The 18,393-nt window shown below is 31.9% G+C and overlaps 2 protein-coding genes and 1 long non-coding RNA gene across 8 annotated transcripts; 2 read left to right on the top strand and 1 right to left on the bottom strand.

Moving 5' to 3' along the window:
* LOC109331563 (deSI-like protein At4g17486) lies at positions 1,853-5,443 on the top strand. Of its 3 annotated transcripts, none has more exons than XM_019566146.1 (5): positions 1,853-1,944; positions 2,359-2,586; positions 4,019-4,306; positions 4,554-4,640; positions 5,123-5,443. In XM_019566146.1, exons 2-5 carry the CDS (start codon positions 2,442-2,444, stop codon positions 5,263-5,265), a joined length of 663 nt encoding a protein of 220 aa, XP_019421691.1. In that variant the 5' UTR covers positions 1,853-1,944; positions 2,359-2,441; the 3' UTR covers positions 5,266-5,443. The 3 variants fall into 3 exon arrangements, with proteins under 3 accessions (XP_019421691.1, XP_019421690.1, XP_019421692.1); XM_019566145.1 differs by lacking the exon at positions 1,853-1,944 and adding an exon at positions 2,088-2,198; XM_019566147.1 differs by lacking the exon at positions 1,853-1,944 and having other exon boundaries at positions 4,560-4,640.
* Positions 1,939-17,840, bottom strand: LOC109331565. Its single transcript, XR_002105808.1, has 3 exons — positions 17,830-17,840; positions 7,760-7,767; positions 1,939-2,094 (listed from the first exon to the last, which is right to left on the bottom strand). It is a non-coding gene; the product is annotated as an uncharacterized LOC109331565 (long non-coding RNA).
* On the top strand, positions 8,998-11,211 carry LOC109331562. 4 transcript variants are annotated; one of them, XM_019566142.1, is made up of 3 exons: positions 8,998-10,149; positions 10,292-10,484; positions 10,515-11,211. In XM_019566142.1, the coding sequence occupies exons 1-3, from the start codon at positions 9,099-9,101 to the stop codon at positions 10,993-10,995; spliced, it is 1,725 nt and encodes a 574-aa protein (XP_019421687.1). In that variant the 5' UTR covers positions 8,998-9,098; the 3' UTR covers positions 10,996-11,211. The 4 variants fall into 4 exon arrangements, with proteins under 4 accessions (XP_019421687.1, XP_019421689.1, XP_019421688.1 ...); XM_019566144.1 differs by having other exon boundaries at positions 8,998-10,057; positions 10,410-11,211; XM_019566143.1 differs by having other exon boundaries at positions 8,998-10,086; positions 10,292-11,211.

The following is an 18,393-nucleotide window of genomic DNA, read 5'->3' as shown; positions in this document are numbered from 1 at the left end:
ATAATATAATAAATATATTATTATAGTCAAATAATATAATTTATTATGAAATATGGTGTAACTATTATCATGATATAATTTTTGCTTTTCTATTTTGTTATTGACACTTTTTAATATCTACAAAAAAAAACATGTAATTATACCATAAAAAATAAAGACAAAAATATAAAAAAAAAATAAAGACAAAAATATATATAAAGTGTATATATTAAAAATGTGGGCCGAGAGACACAAAATGCATGTCGTCGTATTAGTAATAATAAAGTGTATAAGATATAATCTTAAAATAATAATAAAAAACTATAATACATATAAAAATAAAAATTAAATAAAAACTAAATTTATAAATATATGGGTGAGTACCTAGGAAGCGGGTATCATAAAACCCCTTCTCATCCATAAACTATTTTTACGGGTACTAGAGTATTTCTACTGGTGCCCATAAGTCAAGGTTTTTTTGTAATCCCGTGATAAGTATTTAGTTATTTGCTTTAGGCAAGGAAGGAAATACAAAAGGTTTGGATAAAGTACATTAGGATGAAAAAGGTAAAATATTTGTTATGGGCCAATATATTAAAAATATAAAGAAAATATTTTGACAAGCTATTTAATATTACATGAAATTTTATTATGGCATGCTAAACATAAGAGAAGAGGATCATAATTAGAATTTTAGAAAGTAGAAACGCACATTTTTAATTTGAGTATTTTTAACACATAAAATATGAAGTATAAATCTAACGAGAGGTGCATTAGCCTTAGTTTAAAAGTTGCCATGCCCCCTTCAAGTTTTTACCTTTCTTCTTCCTTTTGATAACCTTATTCAATTTGAAATCCTAAGTTTTGAGATATCACTTCCTTGTTTAACACACAACTTGTCATAACCAACACCCAAATAACAAAACCCTCTTATCATTTGAGGCAACCCAACTCACGTAAGCTGAACGTGACTTAGTCACATGTTAGTGAACCAAATTGAAATTCACTTATCTCTTTAAGTTTACTAGTGTGTACAGGCACTTCGTGCCTGCTGGCGAATATTGTGAATTAAAATATATTTGTTTGTGAATTAAAATGTATTTGTTGTGTTCGGTGTACTTTATATTATATTTTTGTGTGATTATGATAATGTTTAATTAAGTGTGAGATATGTGGTTAATTAATATATTGGTGGTAGTTGCTTAAGATTATATAGTTTTTTTTGTAAAAATTAAATAATGTTAAGGGCAACATAGGAAATGAAAATTACACCATGAGGGAAGTTATTTCAAGTTTTGGCTTTATATATAGTATAGATGGTTAACTAATTAATCTATTTTGGTTATATGTTTTCTCTTTCAGTAAATATCACTTACAGAAATTGAACTATTGACAACAAACTTCAGATCTAATGATCAAGGATGAACAAAAATATTTGAGTAATATTACATTCTCCTACTAAATTTTATACACACAAAAATAGCATATATCATTTATAAATCAATTATTAATAAACAAAATTTTATTTTACGACTCATATTACTTTTCACGTGGATAAAATAATTTATAAGAAAATATATTATTTTTTAAATATTTTCAACACCCCACAAACCATTTCAAAGACAATATTCCATGCTATGGTAACAAAATAATACTAGTAAAATAGTAACAATTAAAAAGTGTAAATAAAAATTTATACATGTCATATCATCTACTATTCTTTCATATTATATTTTCGGTGTAATTTCATATCAATGATGGATGTTTTAGTAATATTATATCAAACTCATCAACTCATTTTTTTTGGTCATAATTAAAAGTTTAAAGTTAAAACTGCGTAGTAAGAATCTAACCAAACAATGAAGGGAAAAAAACTGTTGGCTTTTAAAGAAGAATGGCGGCGAAATAACCACCACTGTGATTTAGGCACCTCACATTTCTTCTTCAATTTCTTCTTCTCTTTTCGTAAGTTCCTCTCTCTTTCTTCATTTCATTTCACTGCTTCATTTCATTCATTAATACCTAATTCCATTTCCCCCTTTTTAACATTTCTAGGGTTTCCTTCTTTCTCTCAATCCACCTTTCATATTCGTCCTAAACTCCATTTACCTTTCACTCATTGTTAATTATAAAATTAAACACCCTTCCATTCATTTCCACAACACAATCTAACGAAATATAATAATAATAATACACAATTTTAACCACCGATTTTCAAGGTACATTTTTTCATTTGTTTTTTTTAGTATTTTTTTACAAACCCCAGATGAAAAGTTTGGATTTTTTTCCAAATGGGGGTTTCCTTTTTGAATTGAAATTCTTAAAATTTCGTTGTATATCATATATATTTGTAAATGGGGTTTTTGAAATGGTTCATAGGTTTGTGTTGCAACGCTAAGAAGATGAGGTTGTGATCTTAGGGATATATAATTGGAGAAATTGGGGAGAAGGAAATTATAACAATGCCACCGAGCACTAATTCAGAGAGGACGCAGGAAAGTGAGAAGAAGAGTTGTTCTACGGTGTATCTCAATGTATATGATCTTACACCTGCTAACAATTATCTTTACCTGTTTGGAGTTGGAATCTTTCATTCCGGTATAGAAGGTTTGTTTGTATGACCCTTATTATAATCTTGAGCTTGTTGTTGTGTAAAATCTACCACAGATATTAGCTTGAATGAATTATAAGAGAATTTTAAAAAAATCAGTATTTGTTATAGTATTGCTAAATGACAATTATGGTGGATAGTGTGCTATTGAAGAGAAGAAAAAGAGAATCCGAAGGTGTAATTGAGTACATTGCTGTTATAATTTATAATAATATGAAGGAAGGTTCTAACTTCTCAATGGATATATAAAAATTAGTAATTGAGTATGTATATATATTTGGATTACTTATACTAAGCAGCAGTTTGTCTGGCTCCTTGTTGTCAATAACTGATTGAATTATTTTGCTGTTGCCTTCACATTCATTCCTTGCTCTGCCCCGCTTTTTCTCTTATTTCCTTCTCTCTCTTTGCTCTTGATTCTATTGAGAAAAAAATTATGTATGCTTCGTGATTTGTTAGTTTTTGGACTATTTATGTTCTTGATGCAGTTCAATGCCACTTTTATGATTCATAGGGTAACTTAGCAGTGCATTTTGACAATCAAATGAAGCATTCCAGTGAGTATTGATGTGCCCTTTTTGGTGTATGTATGCATCATGTGAGAGCCCTAACACATGCATCTCACTGTGTATTGATGTGCCATGTTCGGTATCTGCTTGGGTCATGCTAAAGGCTTTACACATGCATACACACAAATTAATGTTGTGACTTTGTGTTAGTTAGAGACTTTGTCTTGTATTATGTTCTCAGTAATTTCTAGTATACTAGTATAGGTCCCATGTGCTTCTGCTTCCAAATAATGAAGTGGTTGGTATGGTTTCATGAGGTGTAAGTTACCTTATTTGGGAAAATTCTTTTGTGGCTCTGTGTTTGTGACGACAGAGTAGTTAAAACTGTTGTATAAGGACACTTATGATCTCCTTATTTATGAAAGCAAGAGTGTTTAATTGATAATGAAGTAGACTTTGTGGTTGATAAATACTGTATATACTTGGCTCAATAATGTTTTCATTGTCATGACCACAAACTTTGATTACTCTAGACTCTAGAGCATTGACTCTCTATTTTGGTATTTGTGTTGTTAAAGATAGATGGTTGAAGAAAATACTACATTGTAATGTTTGTGCTCAAAGTCAAATGGAATTCCACTTCATCTAGTATCTTATATGATCCTAACACTAACATCCATTTCTGGAAAAGTTGTCTTTCATGGTTAATGTAACACTTTCGGATATTTGCTATAAGTACAAGTCACAACATCTAAAGAACAAGTTACTGATTTCTTATAGTGGAAAATAAAAAAAGCTACATTTTAAAGGTTAGAACTACATTCATCAAACATATTATTCACTATTTGCTCGGATGTACTGATTTCTTGTTTTAAACACTGCCTTGGACCAATTTATAGCTCATTGTTTTTATGAATAGTGCATGGTATGGAATATGGCTTTGGTGCACATGAATACCCAACAAGTGGTGTATTTGAGGTGGAACCTAGAAGCTGTCCTGGCTTTATCTTCAGACGATCAGTGTTATTGGGTACCACGGATATGTCTCATTCAGAATTCCGTTCTTTCATGGAGCGCCTCTCTTCAAAATATCATGGAGACACTTACCATCTAATTGCCAAGAATTGCAACCATTTCACTGATGAAGTTTGCCAACAATTAACTGGAAAGCCCATCCCTGCATGGGTAAATCGGCTAGCTCGTGTTGGTGAGGACTCTCTTTGCTCACTATATAAGTGTAATGTACCTTTTCACCCGGGTGTTACTCTTCACCATAATTTTAACACGCATATGTGGTATTTATAAATATGTTTTGCCTTCCATTACACTTTACACCCCTATTTTGATGCGACTAGCAATCCAGACGTGCTTAAAATTTGGCTTTAATTTTTTGAATTTGGTGATTGTATATACTGTTGTTGTCCGGATAGCATCTGATCACATGCATTTTGGAGTTTCAGGTTCTTTCTGTAACTGTCTTCTTCCAGAAAACCTTCAGGTTTCTGCTGTTAGACATCTCCCCGAACATGTAGCATATTCTGGTGAGACATGAAACCTATTTTACTCAATTTTTGCATAGCACATGACATATCTCATATCTTCTGTACATAGAAGTCCATTTCAATATTTACTGTTAAAATCAGAAAAAGAAAAGGCACACTCTTTCGCATTCATGAAAACCAGAAGGAAATAGAGTTTTAGTGTGCTCTACTTCTCTTGCTATAAAAATGAGATGTTTTTTCTTGTGTTCTGAAAATCACGCAATAAAGCCACACACAATGTAGATTGTAAAGTACTGTGATTATTGTTGAACCTACTAGCTTATGAGTTTTTACAAAATCTCAAAAACTCTCATTTCTGGGTTGATTTTTGTCTGTCATTTTTTGGGTGGATTAGATGCATGATTCCTTGGACCATAGAATTTTGGGTGGATTAGATGCATGATTCCTTGGACCTTATAATAATGAAATCTTGCCGCGGTTTGGGTGGATTAGATGCATGATTCCAATGTCTATCATTGCAGATGATGAGGGATCAGAATCCGATGCTTCTGTGTCAGACGACAGTGAAGAGGAGCGTTCCACTCACCACTTCCTAACTCCAACTAATGGTGATGTTGCCTTTATACATGAAAAACCAGTGACTCTAGCACGGGACCTCCTATGATTTTGATTTGCTTCCTCCACCTGTGTGTTATTCTTTCTTTCCTTCTCCTTGCTTGTACCATATCTGTTGTGATCATTGCTATCTTGTAACTCAAACCATAAAGGAGAAAAAAGCTTTCTCAGTGGAACAGGTTTTCTCAAATGGAAATGTTGTAGAGTCAAATGACATGTTTTGTATTACAAAGATGATAGTATGTTTGAAAAATGTATTGGCTGTTCTCTAGATGCAATTTTAGTTATACTGCTGATTGATTTTAGTGATATCACCCTTTAGCAAATTTAACCTTCATTTTTTTGTTGTTAGCTACTATTCAATGTTAAACATGTTGAAAATGGTTAAGTTGTAGATATGGAAGGAGAAAAAAGAATGTCAAAATAGTTTATTGATAGTATTGTAAATGATAATGATTTGTGATAATGTTGTGATACAAAAACATAATACTAAATTATATATTTACACTAATATTACCATATTAGACACCGAATTAAATAAGAAAACTAATTATGATGAATAAAATAAATTAATTTTAATTCTAACATACTTTAAGCAAATTTAAGACATAATTATCATAATAGAATGACTTGTGTGGAAGTGTTTGCATATAGTATCATAAAACATAAATGTATTTGTCTCTAAATATAACATGTTAGATATATTTTTACACAAGTTTTTCTCTCATTATAATTTAAAACCATCAATAAAATTTACAGTTTTTAAGTTTGTTATTAATGATGTTTTTAAAAAGGAAAATAATCAAAATAATTATAACTACTATGAAAATAATGTAAGGTAGCTAGAACAAATGTTTTAAATCTTCAAATTTATAAGAGAATAAAATCTAACCATTTGGAAGAAGCAAACAACACTTCGCCATTTATGATAGAAATTATCTCAACATGAATAGAAATAGACTAACAAAAATGATGGTTGCATAGTAGGTAATACCATTTAATAAGGAAGTACTAGAGAGTACTATCAACTAAAAACAACCATCATTTAACCAATATTCGGGATAATATCAAGAGCGTCGAGAAGAATCTTGATCACACAAGAATTTATTACAGTTAGTTCATGATAGCTCTGAATCACACAAGCTCAAAATGACTGTAACAATTATATATCAAACACTCCTCTCTCAAATTGGAGTATATACATCATATTCATCCAACTTGTCACATATGAGAATAGAGAAAACTAATAACGCTTATGATAAAGATGACAATCGCGAATGCAAGAAGAACAACGCTTTTAACAAGGGTGAACATCTAGATCTAAATTTGTACAATTTTTCCTTACTGTAAACAAATATGCGTATAAAAAATATTACTAACCTTTTTATAGGGAGATAAGTGTATCTTTTTAAAAATAGAAGAGTGTTGAATATAATTAAGTTATACTTTAAATTCAGTGTAATTTCCCATTAAAAATTTAATATTTCTTTCACGATAAGTTGGCGTCCTTCAAATTTTGTTGACTTATTAACTTAAATACATACTTTATGCATAAAATGGTTTCTTATCTTGGGTCCTTAAGAAGGAGTTAGGAATATATATTTTATTGGAAACTGAGTACATAAATTATTTTATTTAATCATACCATTTATTCAATAAAATATATCCACTTTTCATTTCTAATTCTCACTGCATGTAACGACATTAACAAAATAATATTAAGTATAGGGTTCAAAATTTGTTGTAGAAAAATAATAGAAGTGTATTTAAAAGGCAATGGCAATTAGGGATGAGTAGAATTGTCCATATCCGCTTATCTAGTTAGACTCGATCATGATTGAATCTGAATATGATCAAGTTTTATTATATCTAGGCCGAGTTCGAGTTCAAAAATTAGGCTCAATCAATATTTGGGGCCAGGTAATAGTAATCATGAAGTGTCCGACCTATCATGTCCACTCATTCATTATGTTTGTATCAGTGTCTATTCATGTGTACATAGTAACGTCATCTCTTTGACTCAAATTATCATTAATTCTCTAACTTTTACCATATTTATATAATTAACAAAATATCTACATATATATTATTTCACATATCAAATTATATATTCATAGTATTAAGAAGACTGTATCTAAAAAATATATATTTTATATTTAATTAAATCTATGATCAAATTCAAGGGTTAATTCAATAAACCTTTAGAATCAGGTTAGCTTCATATTTATAATCGGATTCAATTTAAAAAATAATTCAACTATTATTTAAGACAGGGTAACAGACAAATCTTACTCCTCTCCCAACCTGTGCTGCTTACCCCCGGTGGCAGCTTTGAGAAAGTATAGAACACTTCAACTCACATGAATGGAATAAGCCACCATTTCTTAGTCATCTAACCTAGCTAAAAGGCCCACAACATTCTTAGCCAACATCATGCCTTTTGTGTCTTTTGATTAGACAAATCACTAACTGAGACATATGTTTATTCCATCTCCTTTTTCCCAATTTAAACAAATAGTTTTGGAATAATCTTTTTCAACCACATTGTACACTGCGTAAGCTTTAAGAGAATCTAACGGTAGCCAAAAATAGGATTTGAAGTATTAGAATAATGGTGCTGATGAGAAAAGCATTCTCTACAAAAAAAGGCATCATAATTTCATCCAACGCTAACTATTATGGTATATATATAAAAAGATTTATATAATGCTTTTTTTATAAAAAATAAATAAATCAGGAATGGACTCATGTAGTGATATATTATCATTAAGCTTCTTTATTTATTCATATAAACATTGCATATTTTTTTACTTTAAATCTGAAAGGGGCATATTAAAATTTCTTTTACTTTGAGATTCTCCTCCCAGGAGCATATCTGATATCCAAAAAAATGTATGTAATTTCTGAGATTGGTTGAAAATAATGTAAATTTTTAATAATTATATATTTTTCTACTCAATTATAATTTATAATACAGTTTTTAGGACATCATGTATTCCTAGTAAGACCCTTAAGCATGAAAACGGGGGGAATGAAAGAGTGTATATGGAGACAATTGAATCACTCTAAAAAAAAAATCAAAACCTCCTCATTGTTAAATGGCATGAAAGAGTATTAGTGAGGGTAATTTAATCCAAAGTAGTTATATGTCTCTAAACTTGAGGATATTTAATAGATTTTCAGTAGAGTACAATACTTATTTACTATTAGGGTATTAGGGTAAAGATTTATAAACAATCATCATTTACCATTAATTTGTATTAATCTTTTTTAAGACTCAATAAGAATTAAAAATAAATGGTAGGTAATGATTATAAAACTCTTACCCTTATATTTTTTCTCTTATCAATCTTTGTAAAAGAACATAACAGATATTATGAAACAGACAAACTAAGAATTTTCAGTAACAAATTCTATAATTTTCAATGTTCGGAACAAGTTTTGCCACTTTCATGTGTACTCTAGCTCAAGCAACAACGGCAAATGGAAAGTATAAATGCAATAAGGCTATGTTTGACATTTTGTCTTATTAAAGGCAGAAGCTTCAGATTTGCTGACTAACCTGTTTCTACTTTTCACTTTTAAGACCTTCTTTTCTTCCTAGACATTAATACAGTGGTTTAAGACATCACAAGATACTCATAATGGCTAAAAGATCAAATTTTTGATTTTTAAGAATGATATTTGTTGAAATTGACAGCTATACGTCCAAAATGGATTAGTTCCTTACCCAAAAGATTGAGGGAATACCTTTGTTATAACAAAAAAATATATTTTCTTTCCTTAACTTGTAAGTCTGCTCCCTCTACTTCTACACCCCTCCCCACATATTCTTTGTCTTTTCCCACATACTCTTCCCATCTTTGTTCTTTCCATTCTTCAATGGAAGGTGCAAATGCAACCCATAACACGAAACACCAAAAACAACCAACTTCAGAAAAGAACCATGCAGAAAAGAACCATGAAGAAGACCCTATTAAGTTTCATAACCATTTTCTATACAAAGCTGCTATAGTTGCAATTTTCTTAGTTATTCTACCACTTTTTCCTTCACAGGCTCCTGAATTCATCAACCAAACTCTACACACAAGAGGTTGGGAGCTTCTCCACCTTCTTTTAGTTGGTATTGCGATCTCTTATGGCCTATTCAGTAGTAGAAATAATGAAACTGATAAAGAGAAAGAGAACAATATGTCTAAGTTTGATAATGCACAAATACTTGTTTCAAGGGTCTTACAAGTTTCATCATTTTTTGAAGATGGAGAAGCTGATGAAAACTCATCATCTGATTCTGATCATGGAATTAACAAAGTCCAAACATGGAACAATCAGCACTACAGGAATGAACCTGTAGTTGTTGTAGCACCACATGAAGATCAAGGTGGTGGTGGTATTGCTAGTGCGAGTTCGAGATCAAGAATTGGTGAAAAGCCTTTGCTTTTACCGGTTAGAAGTTTGAAGTCTCGTTTATCCGATGATGATGCTAAATATGTTAATGAATCTCAGCTGCCACAACTGCGACCGCAATTTAGTGATGCAAAAGTAGACAATGATGAATCAAGCACTATAAGCTCTTTATCTTTGAATAGGTCAAATTCCAAAACAAGCTCCAAAAGGTTTTCAAGAAACTCAAGTAAAGGTAGAAATGATGAACTTGAAGGTGTCGGTGATGCAAAAGTGGAGAATAAGATGGAAAATGTTGTTCTTCCTTCTCCAATCCCATGGAGATCAAGGTCAGGAAGGTTAGAACCTAAACAACAAGTTGAGGCACCTAAACAACATGCTTCAAGGCCTACAATGGAGGAATCTGAATTCGATAAGATGGAACCTCGCTTAGGGAAGTCTCAAACTTCACTTTCATCGCGAACAAGTACATTGCCTTCTTCACCAAAATTCACTCCTTCACCTTCATTTTCACCTGAATCTGTTAAGGGTAATTAGAATTAGTTACATTGATGTTTCTCTTTACTGGCTATATAAACCTGTATTATATTGTATACTTTGGCTTTTCACAATTCTAAACTTTCTCTAATTTTTATGTTCTCTGTATTGGTATCTGCCATGTTTTGCAACAGGGCCACTTGCCAAGAACTCAGAGGATTTGATGAGGAAGAAGGTGTTTTACAACAAGTCTTGTCCTCCTCCTCCACCACCACCACCACCACCAATGTTTCAGAAATCAATCTCCATGAAACCAAGGTATGCTTCATTCAATGAAAGAGCTAGTTATTCCTCCTTTGATAAGGAGTTGAAGAGAAGCTTCTCAAGTGAGACAAATGACATGAAAATGAAAAGAATTGAATCAAGTATAGAAGTTAAGCCAAAAGGGTATGCTGAAAATATATCAAATATTGGAAAATCAGTTAGAAAAATTAGACCCAATCAGAGACAAGATTTGTTTGGAAAAGAAGGAACTATGAAGAAAGGAGAATTGGAAGTTGAAGAACATTTCAAGGAAGAGCCAACAAGAAAGGTTATGGGATATGATTCAATGGAATTCGGCAGAGAAGAAGAAAAAGAAAGCTTTCTTAACAAGGTAGTTATGGAATCTGGTGATGAAGATACCGAAACTGAGGATGAAGATGTTGGAGGAAGAGTCACCAAGAAAGAAAGTGTGGAAGGTTCAAAAACAGATGAAACTAATTGTATTGATGAAGGACCAGATGTGGATAAGAAGGCTGATGAGTTTATTGCAAAATTTAGAGAGCAAATAAGGCTTCAGAGAATAGAGTCTATAAAGAGGAGTGCTACAAAGATTACTACAAACTCTACCAGGTAATCTTGAAGATCCTTGTGTAGTGTACTATGTTATTTATAAATGGGATGTAATTAAAGTGGATGTTTTATTTCCACTGGTTTTAAGGTTGTAGTTGTAATCTTCTCCTATTTCCCCAGCATAAATTTATAATTATGATACTATTATAGACAGATTTGCAGATTTTATTTGCATTTGCCATTCAAATATTTGATATACACTGGTTATGGTTTCAAGCTAGACAGTAGTTTAAATTTGGAGTTGTGATCTAAACATGAACTATGGATTTTGGCCATTTGGAAAATAATCCAATTTTGATAAAAGAGTCAAACATTTTCTCTCACGTGACAATATATGATTGTTTTGTCAACATAAAAAACATACAATGACGATGCATTCTAACTAAATCCTTTTGAAAATACATGATCGTGAAATAAGTACTTTAGTACTCGTTTTGTATGGAATACTACTATCGGATGATGAGTATAATTATGATATGTACACATTGGTTTAATGCCATTAGAAACTTATTAGTCCACTTTTTGGCTCACAAAAGTATGTCCTCATGTGCATACAAGTCATTCATGCAACTTCAAGGAAGAGACTCAACTAGGAAGGAGGGTTTTACCCCAATAGGTTGGTATATGCATGTAACTTTTATCCATCACCTCATGTTAAATGACCATTTATATGCAGTAAGTAACTTTTTGAAGTTTCATCCTACAAACTCAGTTGCATGTTAACATGAATTTGAAAAAGGATTCAAACATATTTGTAGCCTAAGAGGCCAAATCTAAACTCCTAAGGTTTCTCATCATACAATAACCTACGACATAATACAGACTCCAATACTAGTGATGCAGCAAGAAGCTTTTTATTATATCATTATATTTGCCCTTCATGATTGGTTAAGCTATAATCAGACCAATTGAACTAAAACCATTTTAGCATTGCTTTCCATTGATGATGAAGAAATGCTTGCTATCATGCAAATCTAATGATGCTATGATTGAGATTATCAATGCAATAAGCCAATAACTATAATGGAGCGAATTAATAAAGTTAACAACATGAAACATATAGACATATAAGAATGGCAGAAAAGCATGCAATCATATTGTAAACTTTCAACCTCATTGGGGCTCTTCTGACAATATCCCTTTCCATTACTCATTTTGTGTTTACAAAATGTGTGCACTTGTTCTATCCAGGTCCTATTTACCATGGGCAAAAGCTTTCTAAACTGCTTTCGCAAGCTGCAATTCGATTAGATCATAAGCCAGGGAAAACACTCTGCAAAAATTAACTATTTTTTTTCACTTCACAAGCACAAAATTATAAGAAACATGAAAAGTGGACAAGCATTATCCATTGCTCAATTTCCTCAATTCAATGCCATGAAATTATAACCCAAAAAAACTAAATTGAAGCGGTCATCAGGACATAGCAAACCCACACATGGTTTTAAATTGCGGGTCTGATTATGTTGCTCTCATTAGAATTGGCAGGAAATTTGGCCATTGTAGCTTCAATTGCAATCGTGATAGAGTTGTAGTTGTGATTACATTGCGTTTTAATACAATGGTGAACAATTGCAGAAACATGTGGCAGCAATTGCTATTGCAATGTGATTGTGAAAGCTATCATAAACTACACTAGCCAGATGCAAATGCAATTGTAAATTGTCCACCACAATTTTTGAACCTCTGCTGCACATAAAAGGCAACAATGTAAAACCTCCACAACTGTGATAAATGCAATGCAATCACCACTACAATTGCAATGTAAGCATCAACGTTGACCCCATCTTCATAGGCCAGGGAAAACACTCTGCAAAAATTAACTAAAATTTGTTCACTTCACAATAATCATATTCGTTTTTAAACTAATGGAAACACAGAGTGACTTAAAATTCATACATCCATTTGTTTCTTAACATTTTTCGGCTTCTTCTTTGACCTTCGATTAGGTCTACTCCCTGTCATGGCGAAAATGTCCTCCTCAATTTCTTCCTTTGAAAGTGCAATCCATAACTTGTTCTTCTTCAACTCCTTCAACGACTTTGCCATTCAAGAGTTGCTCTCCGCAACCGAATGAACCGGTTCCTGCACTTCCCGTTTCCCATTCTTCTGTTCATATCTTGTTAAAACTGAAGAAAAAACAGCACATTCCTATAGATAATACAGATTATGGTCAGTTTCTGGCAGTGACAACATAGTAATGGATGTTTACAATTATGACTATAACAACAACAATTATGTTTAGCTGTTTACAATTATGTTTTCAAACACCCCATTTATATTCATTCCGTTAAGAGTACAGAAACTCTGTGTTTCATATTTTATTTATGGGTATGTTCTTAATTCCTCTTTGTATCATTTCATTAACATACATTTGAGAGATATCATGAAATAAGGAACATGATTACATTTTGGCAGCACTAATATGATCACGTTCCATGTACATGTACACTAGACAGTAGACACATCAAAGTTATAAAATACAGAAACATTAATTTAGTCCCACATCGAGGAAACCTAGAAAATGGGAAGTATTTATATAACTGAAATGAGAAGACAATGGTCACGACCTTACTTGAACAGGATCTGTTCTATAGGCTCGTACCATTGTGTCCTTGAGTTCTAAGGAGACAAGAACCTAAACCTGGTTGATGAATCATGACCGTGTAATCAGAGCGTGATTAATGGCTATGATGATCTCTCCTTTGAGAGAGAATCATCTGTGGCAGTGGAGGATCGTTCTCAGGCTGTGTTCACCACTGGCTGAGATGGTTACACGGTTGTCTGACAGGTTCAAAACTTTTTTATTTCTTATTCTTATTCGAGGTAGAGGACGACTAGCCACGATGCAAGGGTAAAAGCGGAATTAACTTGTCAATGTTTTGGGCTTTTCTACTTGCTCTTATTTTTTTCTTTTCTTGACTGGAGAATCTCACATTCACACTTCAGTAGAATTATAAACCATCCACCTTTTCTTTTTATATGTACACAACTTTTTTAATTCATATATGTCAATTGTATCACCAACCTTGTGTTGGTCTAGTCTAAGGTCTTATTAAATCATCAAATATTAAGCTAAAATGTTTGACTTTTGTAAGTAATATTTATTAAAATTAATAGTCATACACCAAAAAATGACTAGTTTCTTTTATAGGGGTACTTTTCATTATAACAAAAATAATCATGTAGAATTTCTAAATGAGAGATGGATAGATGCCATTAACCACTTAATATAGTGTTTAAACTTAATAAAAAGTGAGTATATTCACCCCTATTCATAATAAGAAAAATAACATAAATAAGTTATCATAAATGGGTTATTAGCAAGTGATTGAGATGATCCTCTTCATTTTTTATTATTACTTTTATTTAACATGTATCACTTTTTTTCATGAAAAAAATTACTTATTTTTTAAATTTGAATAAATAATCGAAAGGTTAATATATTCTCCAATTATTTAATGAGATTATCTAAACTATGAGTGAAGCTATTTTACTCCAAATAAATAACACAACATACTTAAAATTAGAGAAGAAATCCATTTACTCTAAACTTCACATTTTAGGTATCAATTCTTGAGAAATCCAACAATTTAAATTTATTCATTATTTCAAACCATTGGATTTCCGAATAATTGATGACTAAGATATGAAGTAAACTTAAAAAACTTACAACAGTCTAAAGACATTTAAAAATTGCCCTAACTCTTTGAACTATTCCTTTTACAAAAAAAAAAAATTTAAATCTATTCATTATTTCAAACTATTAGATTTTCCAATAATTGATGACTAAGATATGAAGTAAGTTTAAAAAATTTATTCTTAGAGTAAGTGGATCTCACCCTTAAAACTAATATACACAAGCTTTTATTTAAAAGTTAAAACTTATAACAGTCTAAATACATTTAAAAATTGCCCTAACTTCTTGAACTATTCCTTTTACCAAAAACGTCATACTCATCTTCTTGATGCATAACTTATTCCTCATACCTAACATTATATTTGATTTATTTAAAAAATAAATAAAATTCAAAAAATATAAAATGCATAGAAACAACTAAAATTTAAAACAACAAAATTGTATTTGATTTTTTAGATTACACATAATAAAAATAATCTTAGGAAAAATTTAAAATATAATATTGGTTTTGAGAAAGTGTGGGTGAGAAAGTGTGGGTGAGAAACCAATAGGTAATTACAAATCAGTCAAATTCAATATGTAATAATACCACTATGAACCAGACCCTTGTTGTCACCATTAAAGAACAGAGTTCAAGGGCATCGAAATTAATTTTGAAAAGCTCAATCGAAGCATATATTTTTAACTCATCCGAAATAAATTTGGATGGCCTTACCAAAAATATATTTGGTTTAGCTTTATGAAATTAATTTGAACACCCTTACTGAATGAAGTATAGTTGCTTAAAAAATGAAACGGATAAGACATTGACGAAGATAAAAAGGAAAAAAACTTTGATTTCACAGGATCTCTGCAAATGCAGTTGAAAAATGGTGGTTCACGATGATCATTGTTAACCGATTGACCTAGATATTGATGAATGCATAAGGTGTGGAAAGTTGGGTGTCAGGTTTTGGGTGAGGGATAAAAATCACATGTCCCCAACCGTGTTTCATTCCCCGTCCTAAGTCTATCACATATTGTCACATGAATAAAAGAAAATCTTTAAAAACAAAAAATAACAAAAGTCACATTCTGATTGGCTCTAGACATGGAAGAGACACCATTTAGGACATGTAGAGATGTAAATTAGAAGAAGGTAGCAACAAAGATAAGGGAAATTGAAGCAAAATGTAATCAATAAACAAAATTCACACATCATAATAACTAAAGAGAACAATTTAAATAGAATCCTAACTCTAAAACTTCTAAAAGATAGCAAGAGTCTCATATGATCACAAATAACAACTCACAACTTCTTCCAAAATACAAGGTAAAACTGAAAGTATATCACGAAAATATTATCATGGATGTACCGTGAAGACTTAATGATATGCATTATGTTAAAGACTAAAAATGTTAATAATACACATGATTACTAACATGTTTTAGATTTCCCTTTTGTATATACCTTGCTTTTTGTATCCTTGATTCCTCTGCTCTTGCCTTTAATTTTAATAACATTATGCTTTTTTCTTCTTTTTATTCAATGCCCCTTTTGTTCAGTTCTTCTTTTGTACTTGTTACCTCCTTTTCTTTTTCGTGTTGTCCTCCCCTTTTCTCAACACTTTCTCCTTCTTTAATGCCAACAACTTCCCCTCCTAAAAGTTGGGTAACAACTCCACTTTCACCTACTGCTTCCCCAATTTCAGGGATTATTACCAACCAGTATGTTACTTCAGTTTAATCATATATGTTTATTATATATTTCCTATTTTCGAGTTAAATATTAATATATATTTTTATTGTTAGAAAACAGTTTATAAGTATTTACCATAATAAGTTTTATTGCAAATAAATTAAAGAAAAGGACCTATAATGTTATGAACAATGTAGTGGTTAAATTAAAGAAATCAGTTTGAGGAATTGATGATTAAATTTAAAGGCCCAACTTCTAGCCCGTCAAATTTTTTTTCTCTTCAAACTGACAAGTTATACACAAACTTTAACATCACACATATCGATATTACACAAAATAACTCTAATAAATATACACCGGAGTCTATTTTAAACGTTGAAAATAGGACCGGACAAAAGTGGGTATTCACAGTGTATAAGAGCTTGTAAGCCGCCTTTTGATGCCATTAGCTTCACAAAATTTTATCAATTCAGAGGAGTTAAACTCTCATCCTCAGTCAGATCTAAACATCCTAATGAAGCAATTAGATTCTTTTTCAACAAGCATCTTAAATTGTTTGAATGCTTGAAATGCTTTTGATTTATTCTGTAAAAAATAGCACTTTGTCTTTTGACTAAAGTCATTAATAAATGTTATAAAATAATGTTTACCTCCATTGGATTCAGGAGTAATTGGTCCACAAAGATCTGTATGCACCAATTTTAGTATATTTTGAGCTCTCATAGCCTCCCCTTTTGGAAATGCATCTTTGCGTTGTTTACTGGTAATGCATTCTTCACAAACACGTGAAGGCAATTCAATTTTGGGAAGTGCTCTTACCATTTTCTTTTGTTGTAATCCTCCAAAATGTAAATGGCCAAATCTATTGTGCCAAAGCCAAGCCAAGCTCTCTTGTTCAGCCACTAAGCAATTAAACTTTGAATTCTGCAAATAAGCAAGAAACATCTTGTTGTTGGTCATCTTTGCTTGTAAAATCAGTCCTATCTCAACATCTTTCACCTGACATATTCCATTTGTTATCATAATTTCATAGACTTTATCTTGTAGTTGTCCAATACTTAATAAGTTAGTTTTCAAATCAGGTCAGGAACAAAATATTTTGAATAGATTGTTCTGACCTGATTTTGTTTGAATACTGATTTTACCTTTGCCTTTAACTTCCATGGTTGAATGATCACCAAACTTTACTGTGTCACTGAGAGTTTCATCAAGCTCGGTGAAAGTCTGCTTATCTCCACACATGTGATTGCTACACCCGATGTCTAAATACCACACGTTCTTGGTATTTTCTTCTCCGGTATGGCACACCATCAATAAAGAGGTCCCATCTTCTTTCTCATCTTGCTCAACATAATTTGCTTTCTCCTTTTTGCTCATATTGGTCCTACATTCTGACTTATAATGGCCAAATCTGTCACAACGAAGGCACTTAATGTGTACTTTGGATTTTCCTTTACTGGTTGCTCCTTTTTGCTTCTCTCGTGACCATCTTCTTTGATTTCCCTTAATTTCCTTGCTACCTTTCCCTTTCCATGAACCATGACATGGCTTGGTTGAGACTTGCAAAGCTTTTGAAAGGTCTCTCAAGCATAATATTTCTTCACGACATCTGAATTTACCGAAAGAGGTAGGTCATTTCCGTCCATAGTGGTCAATATCAATGCTTCTCAAGAGATCGCCTTTTTCACCATGAATGGTCCTTCATAATTTGGGGCCCACTTCCCCCTATGGTCTTTATGTATTGGGAGTATCTTCTTAAGCACCAGATCCCCCTCTTGAAAATGGCACGGTCGAACTTTCTTAGCATAAGATCTCATGAGCCTTTTCTGCTATAATTGACCATGACATATAGCAACTAATTAGCTAATCTTTTTTCTTCTATCATGTTCAGTTGGTCGTACCGCGCTTGGATCCATTCTGATTCCTTCAATCCTGATTCTGCCATGATTCTGAGTGACGGAATTTCTACTTCAATTGGGAGCACTGCCTCCATTCCATACACTAGCGAGTAAGGTGTTGCTCCAGTTGATGTGCGTATGGATGTGCGATACCCATGTAGAGCAAAGGGTAACATTTCATGCCAA

The sequence above is a fragment of the Lupinus angustifolius genome, chromosome LG17 (genome assembly GCF_001865875.1).
Source record: "Lupinus angustifolius cultivar Tanjil chromosome LG17, LupAngTanjil_v1.0, whole genome shotgun sequence".
Lineage (NCBI taxonomy): Eukaryota > Viridiplantae > Streptophyta > Magnoliopsida > Fabales > Fabaceae > Lupinus > Lupinus angustifolius.
This window is presented reverse-complemented; position numbering and strand designations above follow the sequence as displayed.